Consider the following 19,484-nt stretch of genomic DNA (forward strand, 5'->3'; position numbering starts at 1 on the left):
CTTGGTATGATAGGTTTAGTAACGTATTAATAAATTTAGGATTTTCTTCTTGTTATATTGACACTGCTCTTTTTGTGAAAAGAACAGGTGACTCCATTATTATGCTTCTGCTGTATGTTGATGATATGATCATCACTGAGAATGACAAAAAGGGAGTAAATGATGTTAAGTCTATGCTAAAAGATACCTTTGATATGTCTGACCTTGGTTATTTGCGATATTTTTTAGGTATTGAAGTGGCTTATTCCGAACGCGGATACATCTTATCTCAGATGAAGTTAGCTGCTGAAATTTGTACCAAATCAGGAATATCTGATGAAAAGAAAGTTGAGACTCCCGAAGTTATCAATGCAAAACTTAGACTTGAAGATGGTGTTCTTCTTGAAGATCCAACTCCCTACCGTCAATTAATTGGATCCCTCACTTATCTATCCATCACCCGTCCTGACATAGCTCATGCGGTTCATGCAGCAAGCCAGTTCCAGCACGCACCTACCACGGTTCATATGGCGGCCGTAATGAGAATTGTGCGATATATCAAAAATACCATCTCAAAGGGACTCTTCTTATCCTCTTCCTCATCTCTTGAATTGACTGCTTTTACTGATGCTGACTGGGGAGGCAATCTCAATGATCGTATCTCAATTACGGGTCTTTGTATCTTTTTAGGTGAATCTCTCATCTCATGGAGATGTAAGAAGCAGCAAAAAGTCTCCTTATCATCTACTGAAGCTGAGTATCGGGCTATGGCGATGACAACTATGGAAATCGTATGGCTCAGAAGTCTCCTTGCTGACATGGGCGTCCTCATTTCCACTCCTACCAAGCTCTGCTGTGATAACAAAAGTGCGATATACATTGCCAGCAATCACACCTTTCATGAACGGACAAAACATATCGAGATGGATTGCCATTATGTTCGAGACGAATATCTCAGAGGGACTATCTCATTACCATATGTTACTTCAGAATATCAGCTGGCTGACTTCTTCACCAAAGCGCTTCCAACTCCACGATTTATGTTCCTCCTTAGCAAACTTTCGGTCTTCTCCCCGTAAAGTTTGAGGGGGCGTGTTAAAATATATATATATATATATATACTTATATATATATACATCCGTATATATATAAGTATATATATATACATATATGTATATATATACTATTTCTCATTTAGATAAATACCCGATAGGGGTATTCTTGTAAAACCACATATGTATCTTTTTCTTTTTTATTTTTTCTCTTTTTCCCTTTTTCCTTTTTCTTTTTTCTTTATTTTTCCTTTTTTGTAATGACCACAAGGGGGCCCCACACTTGTAGTCGTTGGGGCTCCAACGGTCAGATTTCTGACCGTTGGGGCTCCCAACGACTACAAGGGAGCCCCCCTTGTGGTTCCTTTTAGTGCTTCCCTCCTCTATAAATAGAGGAGGTCTTCCCCTCTTAAATGTATGGGTTTTTACACCCTTCTCTTCTTTTCTTCAATAAATCCAACTTATGACTTTTAGTCATTTTCTATATTTGAGAGTTTTGTGTGTGCACATTCGGTGTTTGTGTTCTTGACTCTAGTAGTCACTCTTAAGGAGTGACCCTTTTGCTCTATTGGTGCTTCCGCCTCTTTTCATTACATGTCTGTCTCCATAATTCTAACTTAGCATTAACCCCAGCTCTAGACTCATCAATCAAAACAATATCATCAGCAAACAACATACACCACCACGACATATTTTCTTGAATTGATTTCGTAAGCTCATCCATCACTATAGCAAATAAAAAAGGGCTTAATGTAGATCCTTGATGTAACCCAACTCTTATAGCAAAATTGTTTGTCACCCCTCCACAAGTGCGGACATTGGTTACCACTCCTTCGTACATATCTTTAATTATACTAATGTACTTGAGAGAAACACCTTTCTTCATCATTGTCCACCAGAGAACGTCCCTAGGTACTCTATCGTATGCCTTCTCTAAATCAATAAAAACCATATGCAAATCTTTGTTCCTCTCTCTATTTCTCTCAATAAGTTGTCTAAGAAGATGTATAGCTTCCATAGTTGATCTTCCAGGCATAAAACCAAATTGATTCTCCGATATCATGACAACCTTCCTCAACCTAGACTCAATCACCCTCTCCCAAAGTTTCATAGTATGACTCATGAGTTTTATACCACGATAGTTTATGCAATCTTGTATATCACCTTTATTCTTATATAGAGGTACCAAAGTACTCTTCTTCCACTCATTGGGCATCGTATTTGTCCACCAAATCTTGTTAAAAAGATTTGTCAACCATTCTAAACCTTTCTCTCCCAAGCATTTCCAAGCCTCGATAGGTATACCATCTGGGCTAACTACCCTTCTTGATTTCATTTTCTTCAAAGCCTCTGCAATTTCTTTCTTTTGAATCTTGCGCATGAAGTCACGATTCATCTCATGAAAAGGAATGGAGAAGTCTCCAAGATCCTGAGCATGACTTTCATTAAATAGCTTATCAAAATAATCTTTCCATCTCCCCTTAATCTCCTCATCTTTGACTAAAACCCTTTGCGTTTCATCTTTGATACATCTAGCCATACTCAGATCCCTCGATTTCCTATCTCTCATCTTTGCAAGCCTATAAATGTCCTTCTCTCCCTCTTTGGTATCCAACTTGTCATAAACCTCCTTATATACCTTATCCCTCGCGTTTCGAACTACTTTCTTAGCTTCCTTCTTTGCTATCATATACTTTTCCAAATTCTCATTATCATGACTTTTACTTAGATTTCTATAACACTCTCTTTTAACCTTAATAGCTAATTTGACATCCTCGTTCCACCATGATGTATCCTTACCTAGCAGTGCACCACCTTTAGACTCACCCAGTACCCCCTTAGCCACCTTTCTCATGCAACCCGTTATCTTATTCCACATTGATTCTGAATCCTCCTCGAGACACCAATCAACTTCCTTAACTACCTGCTCTACAAACATTCCTTGTTTAGCTCCTTTCAGTGCCCGCCACTTAATTCTAGGATTTATCTTATGGCTATCCCTTTTGCGGTCTTTTCTAATTCTAAGATCCAAAATTAAGACTCTATGTTGTGTAGCTACACTTTTTCCTGGTATAACCTTACAATCGATGCAACAACCCCTATCTCTCTTTTTAAGTAGGAAAAAATTTATTTGACTCGTATTAACCCCACTTTTAAATGTTACTAGGTGAGAGTCCCTCTTCCTAAACCAAGTATTGGCTAAGATCATATCATAGGACAAACCAAAATCTAAAATCCTTTCTCCACTTTTGTTTCTTTCTCCTATACCATAGCCTCCATGGATACTCTCAAATCCATCCCTACTACTGCCTACATGTCCATTAAGGTCACCGCCGATGAAAATCTTATCTCCATGAGATATCCCTTGTACTACTCCGTCTAAATCTTCCTAAAATTGACGCTTAATGGAATCATCTAAACCTATTTGAGGTGCATAAACACTGATAATATTAATGATTTACGTACCTAATACTAATTTAATAAGTAAAATCCTATCATCCTTCCTACGGGCCTCAACTACATTATCTATAAACTCACGACTAATAACAATCCCTACTCCATTCCTATTCCTATTTATTCATTTTTATTAAATCTTATATCCCCAAGGGTCTATCACTTTTGCCTTCTCACCTACCCATTTGGTCTCTTGTAAACATAAAATATCAATCTTTCTCCTACACATAACATCTACTAAGTCTACCAACTTACCAGTTAAAGACCCTATGTTCCAAGTGGCTAACCTAACTTTATGGTCTTGAACTATCGTCTTTACCTTCACCCGTCCAACAAAGTGAGGGAACCCTTGCCTATTTGACACCACACTCGGGCACCGGTGTGACCCGACGCTCTTGGGCGATGACCTAGCAACCCATGGCCATTTATCACTGCCTCCCAGCCTATAGAGTACAGCGCGTCGCTCAGTAGGGAACGCCCCAACGAAATTCTCATATTGGTTCATATGCAAAGGGTGTGACTAAGTTTTTATGCTGGCTGTCACTGGCCTACCGCAACCCTCCTCCTATATTAGGGCTTGGGACCAAACAAGAAACAAATAAAAACTAAAAGAAAATTGATCATTCTTATATTTCATGATTTTTCACTAAAAGAGTTAAATTTTTGTTAAAATCTAACAATGATGGTTACCAATTTAGAGAAAGTACATGTGAAGTGAGAGGAAATACATGAAAGCATATACCATGCATGTGGGAAACATAGAAGAAGCGTGGGGGAATCGACATTCCCATGAAGTTTCGGAAGCGAGGAGTATCGTGCTTCCGAAGCGTGTTTCCGGGAAGCGAGCTTCCCACCTACCTAAGAAGCTTCCGGTAACTCTGGGACATCCACTTCGTTGTGGGTTGCATCAGTTATAGAAATGTTGAGAGTGAGACTAATGTATTTCTCTTTTCCTAAAGAAATATGATAAGGATTTATAAGCCTTGATAGATAAATCTAGAATCTTACTGGTTGAGTGAAATATCTCTGAAAGGCCTCTGTATGATGTTTTTGATCTATATCCTTTTGGTTGTTCCCCCTATGATTTCCGTGAATTACTTATCATGGGGTTTGCTCAAATAGACTAGTGGTCAGGTTGAAAGAAATATCTGAAAAAAATTTATGCTCAAAATGTTGCACTTCTCTTGGTCACTGCATCAACTTCTTTATCCCAGCCTTTCCCATGAATACCTTATAAGAAATGTTTTTGATTGTAGAGCAAGTCGGGGTCAGCATGGCTTGAAATACAAGCCCCACAGTATTGGGCCTGACATCAGGTTGTTTACCATCTGAGAAACTTCTCTGGCCAACCAAGGCACGTCTCCAAATTTAACCACTATTACCTTTTAGTCTTGTAATATGCGACATTCTGTAATAAAATGTTGAATTTACTGGTATTTGTTCTTGCAAGGACTTAAAATTAAGGCTGAGAGTGAGACTAATTTGATGAAGTCATGGAAGTTTCACATACCCTGATTTTAGGTGGCACCTAATGTTAAAGAAACATGTACATAAGGCTTCAGGATGAGAGAAAAATAATCCTTAGGGAGATGCAAGACCCTGAATTGAAATATTGCAACTTAGTTGATCATGGAAAGTTTCTAAACTGTTATGTATGTTGGCACAAAATTCCTACTGAGCTTGGTGGGTTCAAGAATTTCAAACTATTGCAGGGCGCAGGGAGTTTGTATGCCCATGTTTCACTCCTTATCTTACAGAATATAGACAACATTCATGCTGAAATAACTGCTGGTTTAGATATAGATGGGAGAAGGGCTCAGGTTGCTGTCTGAACTGCCTTTTCCAGAGATGCAGCTTGGATAGCCATTGCCAGAGGTCATCCCAAGTTTCGAGGATGAAAGGAAGGATGAAAGCCCATCATTGTTTCTACTGCAAGAGGACATTTTTTATTCCCTAAAGAAATTGTTGGAAGCTTACATTCCAAGTTTGAAGTAGTTGTCTTAGGGTTACGTTTGGATGAAATGTTTTATATTTTGTGTCGTGAAATGATCTTTCAGATGAGCTGAATGTCAATATTGTGTTTTAGTTATTTATAATTGTTTATTGACTCTACTCTGTATTTTACTGCATTTTATTTAGCTTCACTCATAATCAATATTATGTGAATTCAAATTTTTTAAAAATTCTAGGATAATGTTATTCAAATTTATGATTTTTACAATACTTTATGATACATGTCCTTTTTCTTTCAATTACACTATGATACATGTTCATTCCTTAACAAGGCCAAGAATTCCTCTTTTCGAATCGAGAGAGGACTGTCATTGGAGCTAATAATATTCCAACCAGGGATTTGGAGGCTGGGCCTTCTGTTGCAGTCAAGCTCCCTTCAGAACCAAGCACCCCCCAAAAAAGATTTTCTCAGCAAGAGTCTAACCAGACTCCCCATCTCCTCCAGAAGCACCTCAAAAGGGAGCAACCTCTGCACTCGAGCTTTGCGAGGAAAAGAGGCCAGAAGATCTTTATCGTCAAACAACAATTATAGCTTCTCCAGTAACTCCTATCTACCTTGCTAGCTCCTTTCCATCTGGATTTGAATCACCCTCAGGCAAGCCTGGCAACGCTTGGCAATAGAGTTAGTAGTTAGAGATCTGTAAGAAGTTCTAAAGAACAATCACTTAAACAGACTTTCATCTATCAAGTCCCAATGAGCCATCTCCAAGCGACCCCTGGTTTGCTACCTTGCTCACTGTGGGACACTACTGAACAGATTCCCATGGCTGTCTTTATTATTGAAAAAGGGTGTTCCTTATTCTTTGACAAAGAGAAGTTCTTTTAAGGACACAACAAAGGGGGAAAGTTGTATGAAAAAGACTGGGCTACTAAATGGTTGTTTGTTGGCAGTGGAACAACAAACACTCCATTCCCTTTTACTTCTTCACTTAAGAGGAGGTTCCAGAGAATCAATCGGTTGAATTTGCGGAGATCTTCTTGAAGCATCTCTTCTCTTTCATTTAAACCATTACTGGCCATCCCCCCACATCCCAACTTGGGGGTTACAGTCCGATAGAAGAGGCATTTTGATAAAAGATATGCTGACACCTAGTGTTTTCCCTACTTTGGACGACATATACAAGTGCTCGTTTGAAGCGGAGTCACTCTTGATCCCATATTCCATAGGTTAGTCCGAGTTACAGAGGATCTGGTCATTTACTCTTTTGACGGAGAACTAGAAGCTCTTTCGCCGAAGCTGGTTTAGCATATAGCCCTTTTCGGAACTCCCAGCCGGCATCTTCGCAGAGGCATCAAGTGTACCAGTTCTTCCATAAGTAGAAGTACCCGCCCATAATTATGCAGGAATGGTTCTTCTTAGGTGTTACCGTTTCAATCAGATGATGTGCCCACATAGACGCTATCTGACCATGAACCTTGATTACTCACTATAGTCTTGGTAGTCCCGGATTATTGATATCATCAATGGAAGCATCAAAAGCGAAACAGAGCGCCTCACCCGAAAAAGATGGTATATGAAATTGATGGAGTGGGAATAGTAGATCGAAATGGTGACTCTGGCTGGATCTATTTTATCATTTTATTATTTTAGCAAGCTTGAGTTGGTATAGTATCATAGGAAAATACACAAATAAACTGTAATATTTACTTGACAGAGGTGGCTGACTGGGAAATCCAAAACGAAGATTTTTTTCACCTCATTCCACCAGTTCCTATGACTTCTAGTCTTTTGATATATGCTTGTATCACTTAATTTGTTCTCACCTTAAAAGTGACACTCGAGGACCCTGCCAAGTGCACAGCTATCTATTTTTATGTTTGTTGTTGGACTTTCAGTTTTGTGAGTGCTTCATTTGTGATTGATGCAGTTCTTGTATGAGATTGGGTATCCTGATCCACTTATGAATCTTGTTAGGCCAATTATTTTATTCCATGTTTATGAACCTTATATGAGTGTCTGTTTGTCTTGACATCCTTCTCGTTGCTGCCATTGGGGATAAGTCTACTTCGTATGGTTTCAATTCTAAGGCATCTTAAAACATAAGATTTATGCATCAGTTTTAGCTACTATCATGGTTTCCTTCACATTTCTTTCTTTGAATAAGTCAGTGTTTCTGCATCTCTGAGCTTCCTGAATAGTATTAAATTATTAATTATTAACGCAGGATGATTTTTCGCAAAGGGGCTCTCATTCACCTAATATGTACTCTGATTCAGAGGGTAGTTACACTGATGATTCAATGGAGGATGAGATCCTGGAAGCTGCAGATGATGGATATCATGATGCAGAGAATGACCTTGATCCTGAGGATGATCCTGAACAGGCACTTAGTGGAACACCCAGTGAAAGCAGTGGCAATGCAGGAAGTGATCTATATGACTACAAGGTTTTTGCTAGTTGTCTTCCCAAGTTTGTCGTTCTTGTTGTTGATGTTATCATTATTCATAGTTCTTGAAGTATTCTAGTGCTTGACAGTTCGTATCATGATTATTTATCCTCTGACACAAACTTCTGTATGTTTTACATGAAAATGCATATACCGCCATGGTTTTTATCCTAAGGCTGTGCTAATGTCAATATATTTCAATCCCTTTTTTGAATATGTGTTTGGCACTGAGCTGTTCACTTATCTTTCTGTGCAAGAAACACTTTTTTCAATATCCACATGCTTTTTCTGATTGATATTTTAGATTTTGAATCACTGTGGTGCAACTTTATCCCTAGTCAGTACTAATTTCTGATTCTTTCTGAAAGATTAATATGCAACTATGTAGAGATCGAAGAAAGGATATCAATTTCATTGTGTTAATCATGATAAATCTAAAACTGCTCAATCTCTCTCTCTGGTCACTCAGATTGTTTAGTCCTTTATTCTTTGCTTTGACACTGAGCTTGTACGTATCTGGTTGAGTTATAGGTTTATGAAGGCATTGATTCAGATGCTGATACCGAAAATAATCATAAGCTGAGCGGAACCAGTCAGACATTGATGAAACAAGCTGATGCCCCATTACCATATCCTGATGCTGTTCAGGAAAGACGGTCTGAAGATGAAAAGGTATCAGGTGTGCCTGCTAGTGAGGTACATGATTCATGGGGAAGTATCCCTGCTTTGGGAAGTCCAAAGCCTGATTTATCTGGCTTAAGTTCGTCATCATTCCTTGCAAAAACTAGTAACAAGTCAAATGGATCTGCACCCACCGTCAGAAGACCAGCAATCTGGGGGCGGACTGCTGTAAGTACAGAATGCCTGCATACATGTGTGTGCGCGCACGTGGTTGGGGGGGGGGGGTGGAGAAGGGGGAGAGGGTTTTGGGGAGTTAGAGTACGTGTGTGTGTGTGTGTGTGTGGTGGAGTGGCATAAAGTTAAATTTCTTTGCTTTAGTTCTTTATGTTGAGTGGTTCTAGTAGACTAACTATATTCTGTCACTTTTAATAAGTTCTCATGCCTTGATTTTTTTTTTGAATTTCTCATGATTGCTTATTGACACAAGAGATTTTGGGCATATTTCATCGATAAAACCTTCAGCTTTTGAAGTTTTGTTTTGAATATCTCATGATTGCTTATTGACACAAGATTTTGGGCACATAAAACCTTCAACTTTTGTTGTACTATGAACTCATCTTTATCTATTTGTGTGGTCTTTCCAGGCAAGAAAGAACCTCTCTATGGAATCCATTGATTTTTCTAGTGATGATGAGTAAGCATCTGTCTTCGATGTCTTGATTCCTTTCTGACCTAATTTGGTCATGTATTGATTACAATTTATGTATAAGTCATTTTTTCTTAATGTGAGGAGCTATATCAATGGACTAAAACACACAATGAGATGTTTGTTTGTCCTGTTTGATTCAGTCTGCTTGCATGGGATTATCATATAAATTGTCTTTCATGCTGCTTGCTATCCTGCTTTTCCCTGGCTCTTGTTGTTATCATATGGAAAACCTTTTCTGACTGTGAAATCATGTTCCTTTCAGTAATTTTTGTTGCACAACTGAATACAAATACAAAGAAAACAAAAACTGCTATTGGCATATTGCCCAATCAAATGCTAAAACTTGAGCACAGAGTCGTGACACATCTGACTAGGTGGGTTGGCTTAAAGCGTTCAAGTTGAGTTACTTTGCCACACAATGTAACGCCCCAAAATTTCAACTTGTGATTTCGAAAACATTATCGAAAAACCTTTCAAAGATTTAAAGTTTTCACTTTTAAAAGCGACAATGGAAGACATTTAGAAAGGAGCACAAGTCAACAATCCTGGGTACGTTAGCTGAAAAAACCCATCATTCACATGAACAACAACTTAAAGGAATTGAGAAAATAAGGCAATAGATTAAAAATCTGCAGTTTATTACAAAATGAGCATTTTCCCAAAGTTTAATAATCTAAAGAAAAACTCAAAAACTCAGAGTCAATCCGCCAGCAGAAAGAAGAGAAATCTTGAGCCATGTTGCACCACTCCATCGGCCGCTTGTGAAGTCCTACTCATCACCTGCTCATGAAATGAGTCAGTTTCACAACAAACCAGTAAGTAAGCAAGACATTCATGAGATAAGCAATTTATTATATTAAGGCAATAAATACAATTGAAAGCTATACTAACAAGTGTAACGTAAGCAAAGAGCTATAGGTTGAAGTATTTCCCAGCAGTGTTACTCTCAATCATCTATAACTATTTAGAAAGATATTCTTTAAGTTCTGATATTAACTGACATGTGGGTATGCACAGACGCGAAACGTAGAAACAACCGAGACCGATCTGGGGGTTTATTATGTCAGGTGTTTTCATTAACCCGGATGACTGACTGGGTCCGCTTCTAAGGGGACAGCCAGTGACCAAGAGAGTAAATACCCAAAAGCATTCGTGGCCCATGGATGCATCCAATTTCTGCAGAAGTACCTGGGAGTTACCACCTAGGATAATTTATGGTAATCTCGATTCCCCTAACTCCGATGACTGGGGAAGCCGAGTCTTTTGCCCGTGGGGTGGTTGTTAACAACCTGTCCATCGGAGTTTTTGTACCATCCATCCTCTCCCTTGATGAACCGTGAAGGTTGAATGAGTACGACGGAGTTTCTTAACCGCCGCCCCATTCTACATGCTCTGGTCTGTTGGACCCACTCGAGCATCTTGCCTGTGAGGGCGAGTTGTCACCATTTATGTGATCTCAAAATTGTGCTAAATGCACGCTTCAAAGTTACTACAACTTCATCATCCAAACATCGTAACACACATGGGACGTACTTGTCCAAAAGTATGGGCGTACCTTCTTAGAGGTACGACTACGATGAGAGGGCAATAATTAATGTCTTATGATTCTTTTAGTTCATACATGACATGTATTGCTCTTTGAGCAATTGGCCTGTGGAGGCCGACATAATCTCATTGATATCTATAAAGGGTTGATTGCCCACTTCAGGGTACTTCATTACCTCTCGAAAAACTTATACCATACTTGTCTTAAGGTCCGGTTACAGTGGCAATTGTCGTGGGTTTCTTTCTAGAAATGAGTCTACTCATAGAGTTTTACATTACACATGCAATTTCAAAAGAATAAGGGTGAGGAGACGCAAAACCGACAATCACAAGTTAAGTAATCCTACAGGTAAGCATGTATGCCAAATAAACTATTCTATCACAGAATCCTTATATTTTATTTCATTCATACAAACCCTTGGTGCGACTTTCCCCTACCTTGGGATGTCGTGCAACTGCGTGCGTCTACGAGTGTAGATGATACGAGGCTCAGACCGTGGAGCCAGAGCGGGGTTCGATGCGAAGTCTGCAAAAGTGTGAGAGTTATTATGACATAGCTGTCAAAAGAACAAAAGGGCAATGGTAAGACCCGCCCTGTCGGCGGAAACTGATGAGTGGCAGGGTCAAGGCTCCTGCATAACAGAAAAAGAAATAGAACGGTAGTGGCCCACGATCTCTGACCAAACGACGAACAACAGGGGCATCGACCCTTGCCTGACCAAACCACGAAATGATAAGACAGCGGATGGCAGGGGCATCAGCCCCTGCCAGACAGAGCAACGAATGGCAGGGGCTTCGGCCCCTGCCTGACAAGCAATGAATGGCAGGGGCCTTGACCCCTATCAGACACAACAGACAACGACAGGGGCCTCGACCCCTGCCTCACAAGAGTAATAAAATGGCCGGGACTTCGGTCCCTGCCTGACAAAGCTGGATGACAGGGGCCTCGACCCCTGCAACCCAATGAATGACAGGGGCCTCAGTCCCTGCCAGACAAAACGACAATCGGCAGGGACTGCGGCCCCTGCCTGACCTAACAAGGAAATGGCAGGGTCGAGGCCCCTGCCAGAAGAACGAATAATGGTAGGGGCCCCTGCCCCTGCCTGACAGAACAGGAAAATGGCAGGGCCTCGGCCCCTGCCTGGCGTAAATATAAACGGCAGGGCCTTGGCCCCCGCTCGTTTGAAAAGGGAATGGCAGGGGCCTCAGCCCCTGCCTAACGAAACAAGGGATGGCAGGGGCCTCGGCCCCTGCCTGACAGGGTCACAACGACAACATCCCCCAAAAAAGAAAAAAACATGGCACAGGGGGAGCGGGAGGGTGCAGGGGGACGTCCGACCTCTCGTCGGTCGTCCGATAGCCCATCGGGAAGAGGGGGGGGGGGTGTGCCGCAGGGGAGACTGGCCCTCTGCCGACTCTCTGTCAACCCCAAGAGGAAGGGAGGAGACGACAGGGGCCTGCAGGCACCCTGTCGACCCTCCGATGGTCACAGAGGGAGCGGGAGGGCGCGACAGGGGCCGTGCGCCGCCTGTCGACCTCCCGACAAAACCCTTAAGAAGGGGGGAAAAGAGGGAGGTGAAGAGGGTGGGCACGGCAGGGGCCATCAGCCTCCTGTCGTGCCTTCCGGCGAGATGAGAGAGAGAGAGGCGAAGGGAGGAGACGACATACTTGGGAAGAGGATCGCCAACGTCGTCGGTCGACAGTGGTTATCGCGGCGGCGGTGATCGACGTCGGCGGCGTGCGCAGGGAAGGAGGAGAGGGCCGACGCGAGGGGAGCGAAGAGCTTCGAGAGGGAGGCGTGCCTCCCCTCGCCCTCCTACGTTGTTCTTAAAGGGCTCAGGGGGGGGGGGCGATGAATGGGGAAACCTCGGTAGGTTTCCCTAATCCATCCGATATCGCAGGAGGGGTGCGGCGCTTGGGAAGAGGATTTTTTTAAAATCCTCTTCTCGAGTCGGGTTTTTTTAAAAACCCTATCGAGAATGGGCCCGGGTCGGGTCCAGACCCGACCCGGCCCTGGTCCGATACAAATTTTTTTTTAAACCGTGGGTTTCACACACAAGGCTCTGCATACCTGGCTAGGTGGGTCGGCTTAAGGTGTCAAGTTGAAGGATGTTAAGTTGATGCCTGGGTGCACATCTTTTTCTGTAAGACTGCAGTTCGGGAGATTTTCCTAGTGGGCAAAAGGGGGTACCCGGGGGGTTTTAGTACACTGAGGGACAACTGAAACAGGACATGTTAAACATGCACCTCTCTGGTCGGCAAATTCTGGCATGTCCAAAAATTGGTCATTTTCCTCATTAAAAGAGAAAAAAACTATGAATTACTTTGGTTAAAGATGACTTTAGCTGATTTGGCTTATTAAACAGCCTGTGCAAATGGTTGTAGTAATGCACTGGCCCATCATATTGCTTTCATTCCGGGTGTTTCAATTAGTAATGAAGCGCATTGAGGTGGTTTGACATTTCATAGAAAATAGGAATATGCTAACATTTGTTTAAACCATGCATTCATAGATTAAGGTTTTTCGCTATAGATCTTTTACCATACTTGTGACGTTGGCATGTTGGGCATGATATGTATTATTTAGCTTGATGAGGGTGTGAAAGTATCTTCAACAAGATACTACAATCAAAAGTGCACTATTCTTGGAAACGAATACGTGCACATACGCACAACAAGAACACTTGAAACACTTATGCACAATACACAAACTCACAAATGTGCAAATGCACTCATAAGATACATAAGCATTAAAAAAGGTTGGGCTATAGTCCCCCAAACCCTCATATTTACAAGGGGAGGAAGCCCCTATTTATACATTTAGAGAGGCCTTGGAGGGGCCAACCTGTAGTCATTGGAGCCCCTCCAATGGTCACAATTGTGACCGTTGGAAGGGCCCAACGTCTACATGGTTGGGCCCCCCAAGGTGGGTCAAAAAGTCAAAGAGAGGAAAAAAAGAATAAAAAAAGGAAATAAAAGAAAAGAATAAAAAATGCATGCATATTCGTAATGTGAATATGCGAAAAAATACAAAGGAAATGCCTAAACTACCCCTATGACTAATAAGAGAAAATACATATTTTATATATATAAATAAGTATATAATATACATTTATAATATATATGTATATGTAATACATTTATATATATATATATATATATAAAATATATATTGTATTACAAGATCGAGATATATTTTAACACCCCCCTCAAACTTAGGGCAGGATGATCGAGAGTTTGCTTAGAAGAAAATTGAAGCTCGGAGCGCATAAAGCTTTAGTGAAGAAGTCCGCCAACTGATATTCTGACGTGACATATGGAAGGTCAATGACTCCTTGGAGATACGCCTCACGAACATAGTGACAATCTATCTCTATGTGTTTGGTACGCTCATGAAAAATGTGATTCTTAGCAATATAAATTATACTTTTGTTGTCACAACATAGTTTGGTAGGCCCTTCAATTGAGATCCCCATATCTTTCAGCAACTGATGAATTCATACAATTTTCATGGTAGTAGTTGTCATGACACGATATTCGACTTCAGTTGATGATAGAGACACTTTTTGCTGCTTCTTACATCTCCATGAGATCAGTGAGTTCCTTAAAAATACACAAAAATCAGTGATGGAGTGACGGTTATTTGGGTCACCTCTCCAATCAGAATCAGTATATGCAATTAATTTTAAATCAGAGAAAGATGACAAGAAAACTCCCTTATTTAAAGTACCCTTTATGTATCTTACGACCCGTAAGACGACACTCATGTGGACGGAGGTGGGTGCATGCTGAAACTGGCTTGCCGTATGAACTACATGTGAGATATCTGGTCTGGTAATACTCAGATACATTAACGATCCTACAAGCTGTCTGTAGGGAGTAGGATCGGAGAGAGGAACACCATCATCAATTTTCATTTTAGCTCCTACTATAGCAAGAGTTTCACAAACCTTATCATCAATAATACCTGACCTGTCAATAATCTCAGATGCAAGCTTAGTTTAAGACAAAAAATACCCTCTATGAGAGTAAGCTACTTCAATACCCCAAAAATAAGTTAGAAAACCCAAGTCAGACAGTTCAAACTTATCCTTTAAAATTGATTTTATGCTTTTAACCCCTTTAGAATCACTTCCGGTTATAAGCATATCATCCATACGTAGAAGCAAAATAACAATCCCTGCATTAGATTTTTTAACGAATAAAGCAGTATCAGTAAAGAAAGATGAAAAACCATTTTCTAACATTACAAAGTTAAACCTATCATACCAAGCCTTAGAAGCTTGTTTTAAGCCATAAAAAGCTTTCCTAAGACGAAGCACCTTCCCTTTGGGAGTCTCCATTCCAAGTGGAGCATCCATGTAAACCTCTTCATTCAAATCACCATTCAGAAAAGCATTTTTAACATCCATCTGATAGATGCTCCATTTGTTGATAGATGCAACAGAAATGAGACATCGAACAATTACCATTCGGGCAACGGGCGCGAAGGTTTCTTCATAGTCAATTCCATACTCTTGACTATACCCTTTAGCTACTAAGCGAGCTTTGTATTTTTCCAGAAATCCATGGCTCTTAGTCTTAACCTTAAATACCCAACGACAACCTATGGTTTTCTTTCCAGTAGGTAGAGTTTGGAATTCCCATGTTTCTGCTTTCCTAAGAGAAGTGAGTTCATTTTGCATAGCATCTTGCCATTCTATACATTTTTTAGCTTCCTCAAAATTCCTTGGTTCAAAGTAAGAGTGAATAGCACTAAGACAAGCCCTATATCTGGGTGAAAAAGAATCAAATGAGACAAACCTAGAGGGTACTCTTCTACTTCTCTCAGTTCTTCGTAGATCATCATTTGTTGAGTTAGAACTACTAGGTTCACTGTATTTTTCAATAGCACTCCTGAAATTACTTCTATCTCTGTGGGTATATGTTATGGGTTCTCTTAAACCTTCTTCATTACTATGTTGAGGTACCAAGGAAAGAGGAGGGGAACTATCTTCATTCTTATTGATGTCATTAGGAGCAGAGTCATTATCACTATCCTCATTGACATCATCATGAGCTAACATTTCAAATAGGAAAGAATAATCCATGTTATCTTCAAGGGATTAACCTTTTTCAAAACCATTAACATTTTTCAGAAAACTCACATTTCTAGAAACATACAACTTATCATTCTTGATATCATAACAACGAAACCCCTTTTGGGTTTCGGAATATCCAAGAAAATCACAGGGAATTGTTTTAGGTGAGAGCTTATCGTTCTTATCAGTAAGAACAAAGCATTTACAACTAAATATTCTTAATCGACTGTAGTCAGGCTCTTTAGTATAGAGTTTTTCAAAAGGTGAGATATTGTTCAAATTTTTAGAGGGTAGTCGATTTATCAGATAGATAGATGCAAGAGCAGCTTCAACCCAAAAACCTTTTGGGATGTTTTGAGAGACCAACAAAGTTCGGGTTGTCTTTATCAGTGTTTTAAAACTCGCCGAGTCAACTCGTTGACTCGGCTCGGCTCGGCCCTCCAGCGAGTCAACCCGGCAAGGCAAACTCGGTTTGCCAAAACTCGGGCTTGACTCGGCCTGACTCGGCTTGACTCGGCCTGACTCGGCTTGACTCGGCCTGACTCGGCTTGACTCGGCTTGACTCGGGCGAGTTCTGGAATGTTTTAAATTTGTTTTTTGAGTTTCAAATTACAGTTTTGAAATATATAAGTACATATATTTTAACAAGGGTTACCCCCAGATTTTGTATAAAAAAGAAAATAAAATCATTTAAAGATAAAAAATCATTTAAATCCATAGAATAAAATCACCATGTTATTCGAACTACTGTTCACCCTGTGCTATCAACTTATTCTAGCAAAATATTTTAAAGAAATGATTCTCACTATATATGAAGGGTCAAATGTGCCTATGGAAAGTCACATTTAGGTTTCATCATCCATTTGTTATGTGAACAAGCATTGTACAAATTCAAGTATTAGTAGTCTTTTTATAGTTGTGCCATTAATATATTTCCTGCATAGTTTTCATACGTGAGAAAAATGCTTATTTATGTTGATATTGGGCATTCTGTAAACTGTCAATATGCACATATATCCCTATTTTACATTTATGGATTTGTTAGAGAGGGAATTAAAACTTTTAAAACAAGCTAGCATATATGATTGGCCATTTTAGGAACCTTAGGTAGTTGCAGACTGAACTCATGGTGACCACATCCTCTAATTCAAGTCATGAATTAGTCAAAGTGCTTGTATAGATATCAAATTCAATTATTCAAGAAAACCTCTATAGCTCTTTGCAGTTGTTTTTATATTCTTACAGACATTTGGAGACTATGTTTACTCCAAAAACATGGTTTCAGACAAATTATATATTGTTTTTCTTTTAAAATCAAAAGTTAACAAAACCCGGTCCGAGTCGCCGAGTTGACCCGTCGAGTCACGAGTCAATAAAGAACGAGTCGAGTTCCGAGTCACGGGTTTTAAAACCTTGGTCTTTATTATATGTCTATGTTTTCTTTCGGCTAACCCATTCTGTTGAGGGGTTTTTGGGCAAGATCTTTGGTGAAGAATACCATAATTTTCAAGGTAGTTTTTGAAATCATTTGAAAGGTATTATTCTCCTGAGTCAGTTCTAAAAATTTTGAGATTCCCATTAAACTGATTCTTAATCATCATATGATAAGTTTTAAAAATTGAAAAAACTTCATATTTGTGTTTAAGAAAATAAATCCAACAATATCTCGTATAATCGTCAACAAAAATAACATAATAAGCAAAACCACCTTTTGATAAAATTTGTGTCAGACCCTGTACATCAGAATGAACAATTTCAAACGGTCTAGTTGTAAACATAGATTTTTGAAGGAAAGGTAATTTTTTCATTTTTCCAAGTATACAATCATTACAAGTGAAATCACTTTTGCATAAACTTTTGACAAAAGGCAAATGGAAAATTTTTACAATATTTGGATGTCCAAGTCTTTTGTGCCACACATTAATAGCTTTTTGGACAACATTACAAAAAAGATTCTTGGGAACTTGAAGGGAATCGACATAGTAAAGATCACCCTTCCTAGACGCTTTCCCAATCAATCTCTCGGACTGGCGATCCTGTATCCAACATTTGTTAGATGAGAATTTTATATCACACCCATGATCCGAGAGTTGAAAAATGGAAAGAAAATTTAAGTTCAATTTGGGTATAAATCTAATTTTTGGAATAAAGAATCATTGTTTTTCAAAGTTACCCATTCCTTTTACTTCAAGAGACGTTCCATCCGCGGTTGAAACAAATGATGGAAGGGGATTTTTTGTATACTCGAAAAAAGAATTAAAACTTGGAGTCATATGAAAAGAAGCACCCGAATCCAAAATCCAAGAAGTCATACCGAGAGGAGAGGAGGTTGACATGGTCGCACCGGATGTGGCCCCTTTTAGAAGGGGTTGAAGAGCTTCTACGATTTGTTGAAGAGATAGAGCTCCATTTGAAGATGATGGGCCTTCTTGAGATGTAGTTGCCATGGCAATAAACTTCTTTAACTTTGGACACATGGGTTTGATGTGCCCCGGTTCTTTGCAAAAGTAGCAATTAAGCTTGCTATACTCCCTTCTTCCTCCTTGTCCACTTGGATTTTGATTTTTGAAATGAAGAGACTTGTATGTCTTTAAGTTGTTCCCCGGCCTTGAAACGGCATTTACACCTTCATTTTCTTCATTATTGAAAGGTGTGGCTAAAACACTTGTGTTATTCTTGCTTATACCCATCCGAGTTTCTTCTCCACTTAATTTAGTTAATACATCTTCGAGATGGGGAGAAGAGAAGGCGGATAAAAGAGAAGGCCAGATTTGTTGAAATTCGGGCCTAAACCCATTCAAGAAATTGAAAAATCTATCTTCTTCCAATTGTTTGTGACGATGCTCTATGGCTTTACCACTCCATTTGGGTTCGAGCATAGCAAGCTCATCCCAAATATAAGAGAGCTCGGCAAAGTACTCTCTAATAGACATTTCTCCTTGTTGAAGCATTAGCGCTCTCTTTTGGAGATAGTATTTATGGGATAAATCCCTAGAAGTATACATTTTCTCAAGATATTCCCATGCTTGAGAAGCCTTCTTGAATTTTATGATATTTGCATTGATTCTCGTTTCTACGGATGAAAATATACAAGAAAGGATTTTAAAATTCCTCATTTCCCATTCTTCATGCTTTTTCGTATATTCTTCAAGGGCCTTGGTTCTTTCATCTCCTTAAAGAATCTTTATCTCTCCTTCTTCTATTGAAGTTATCTTGGGTTCCGGTTCGGGAATTGAGCCTTGGACATATCCCCAAAGCCCTTTTCCTTTGATGTGAGCTTCCATGTTACCGGCCCAAACATGATAGTTGGACCCATTGAGTTTGAACCCAAGAGAGAAATGAGAGTCTTTTTCACCCATTAGAGACAAGAGATTATGAGAAACAACACGTACCTCAAAGGCTTTTCAACTCTTTCTTGATAAAAGAGGCTTCTAGAACGTTGCCCGAAGGAGATGATCCACTCCAAACTCCAATAGCTTGAAGGTACGTTTTTCGAGGCACTCAAAAGAGAAAAAATGCACGATCCTCCTTCTTCAAACGAGGCTCTGATACCATGTGAAAGTATCTTCAACAAGATACTACAATCAAAAGTACACTATTCTTGGAAACGAATACGTGCACATACAGACAACAAGAACACTTG

The 19,484-nt window shown here is 39.8% G+C and overlaps 1 protein-coding gene across 3 annotated transcripts in view; it reads left to right on the forward strand.

Annotated features, from left to right (window-relative positions):
• The window catches only part of LOC149816014 (rho GTPase-activating protein 7-like), a 73,167-nt gene that overhangs the window by 34,309 nt on the left and 19,374 nt on the right, over nt 1-19,484 (forward strand). For all 3 annotated transcript variants that reach the window (XM_089986663.1, XM_089986662.1, XM_089986664.1), the window contains 3 exons: nt 7,664-7,885; nt 8,417-8,734; nt 9,151-9,200. In XM_089986663.1, the coding sequence (XP_089842789.1) occupies nt 7,664-7,885; nt 8,417-8,734; nt 9,151-9,200 (590 nt within the window). The remainder of the gene's footprint in view (nt 1-7,663; nt 7,886-8,416; nt 8,735-9,150; nt 9,201-19,484) is intronic.

Source organism: Nuphar pumila, chromosome 14 (genome assembly GCF_984573655.1).
Source record: "Nuphar pumila chromosome 14, dmNupPumi1.hap1.1, whole genome shotgun sequence".
Taxonomy (NCBI): domain Eukaryota; kingdom Viridiplantae; phylum Streptophyta; class Magnoliopsida; order Nymphaeales; family Nymphaeaceae; genus Nuphar; species Nuphar pumila.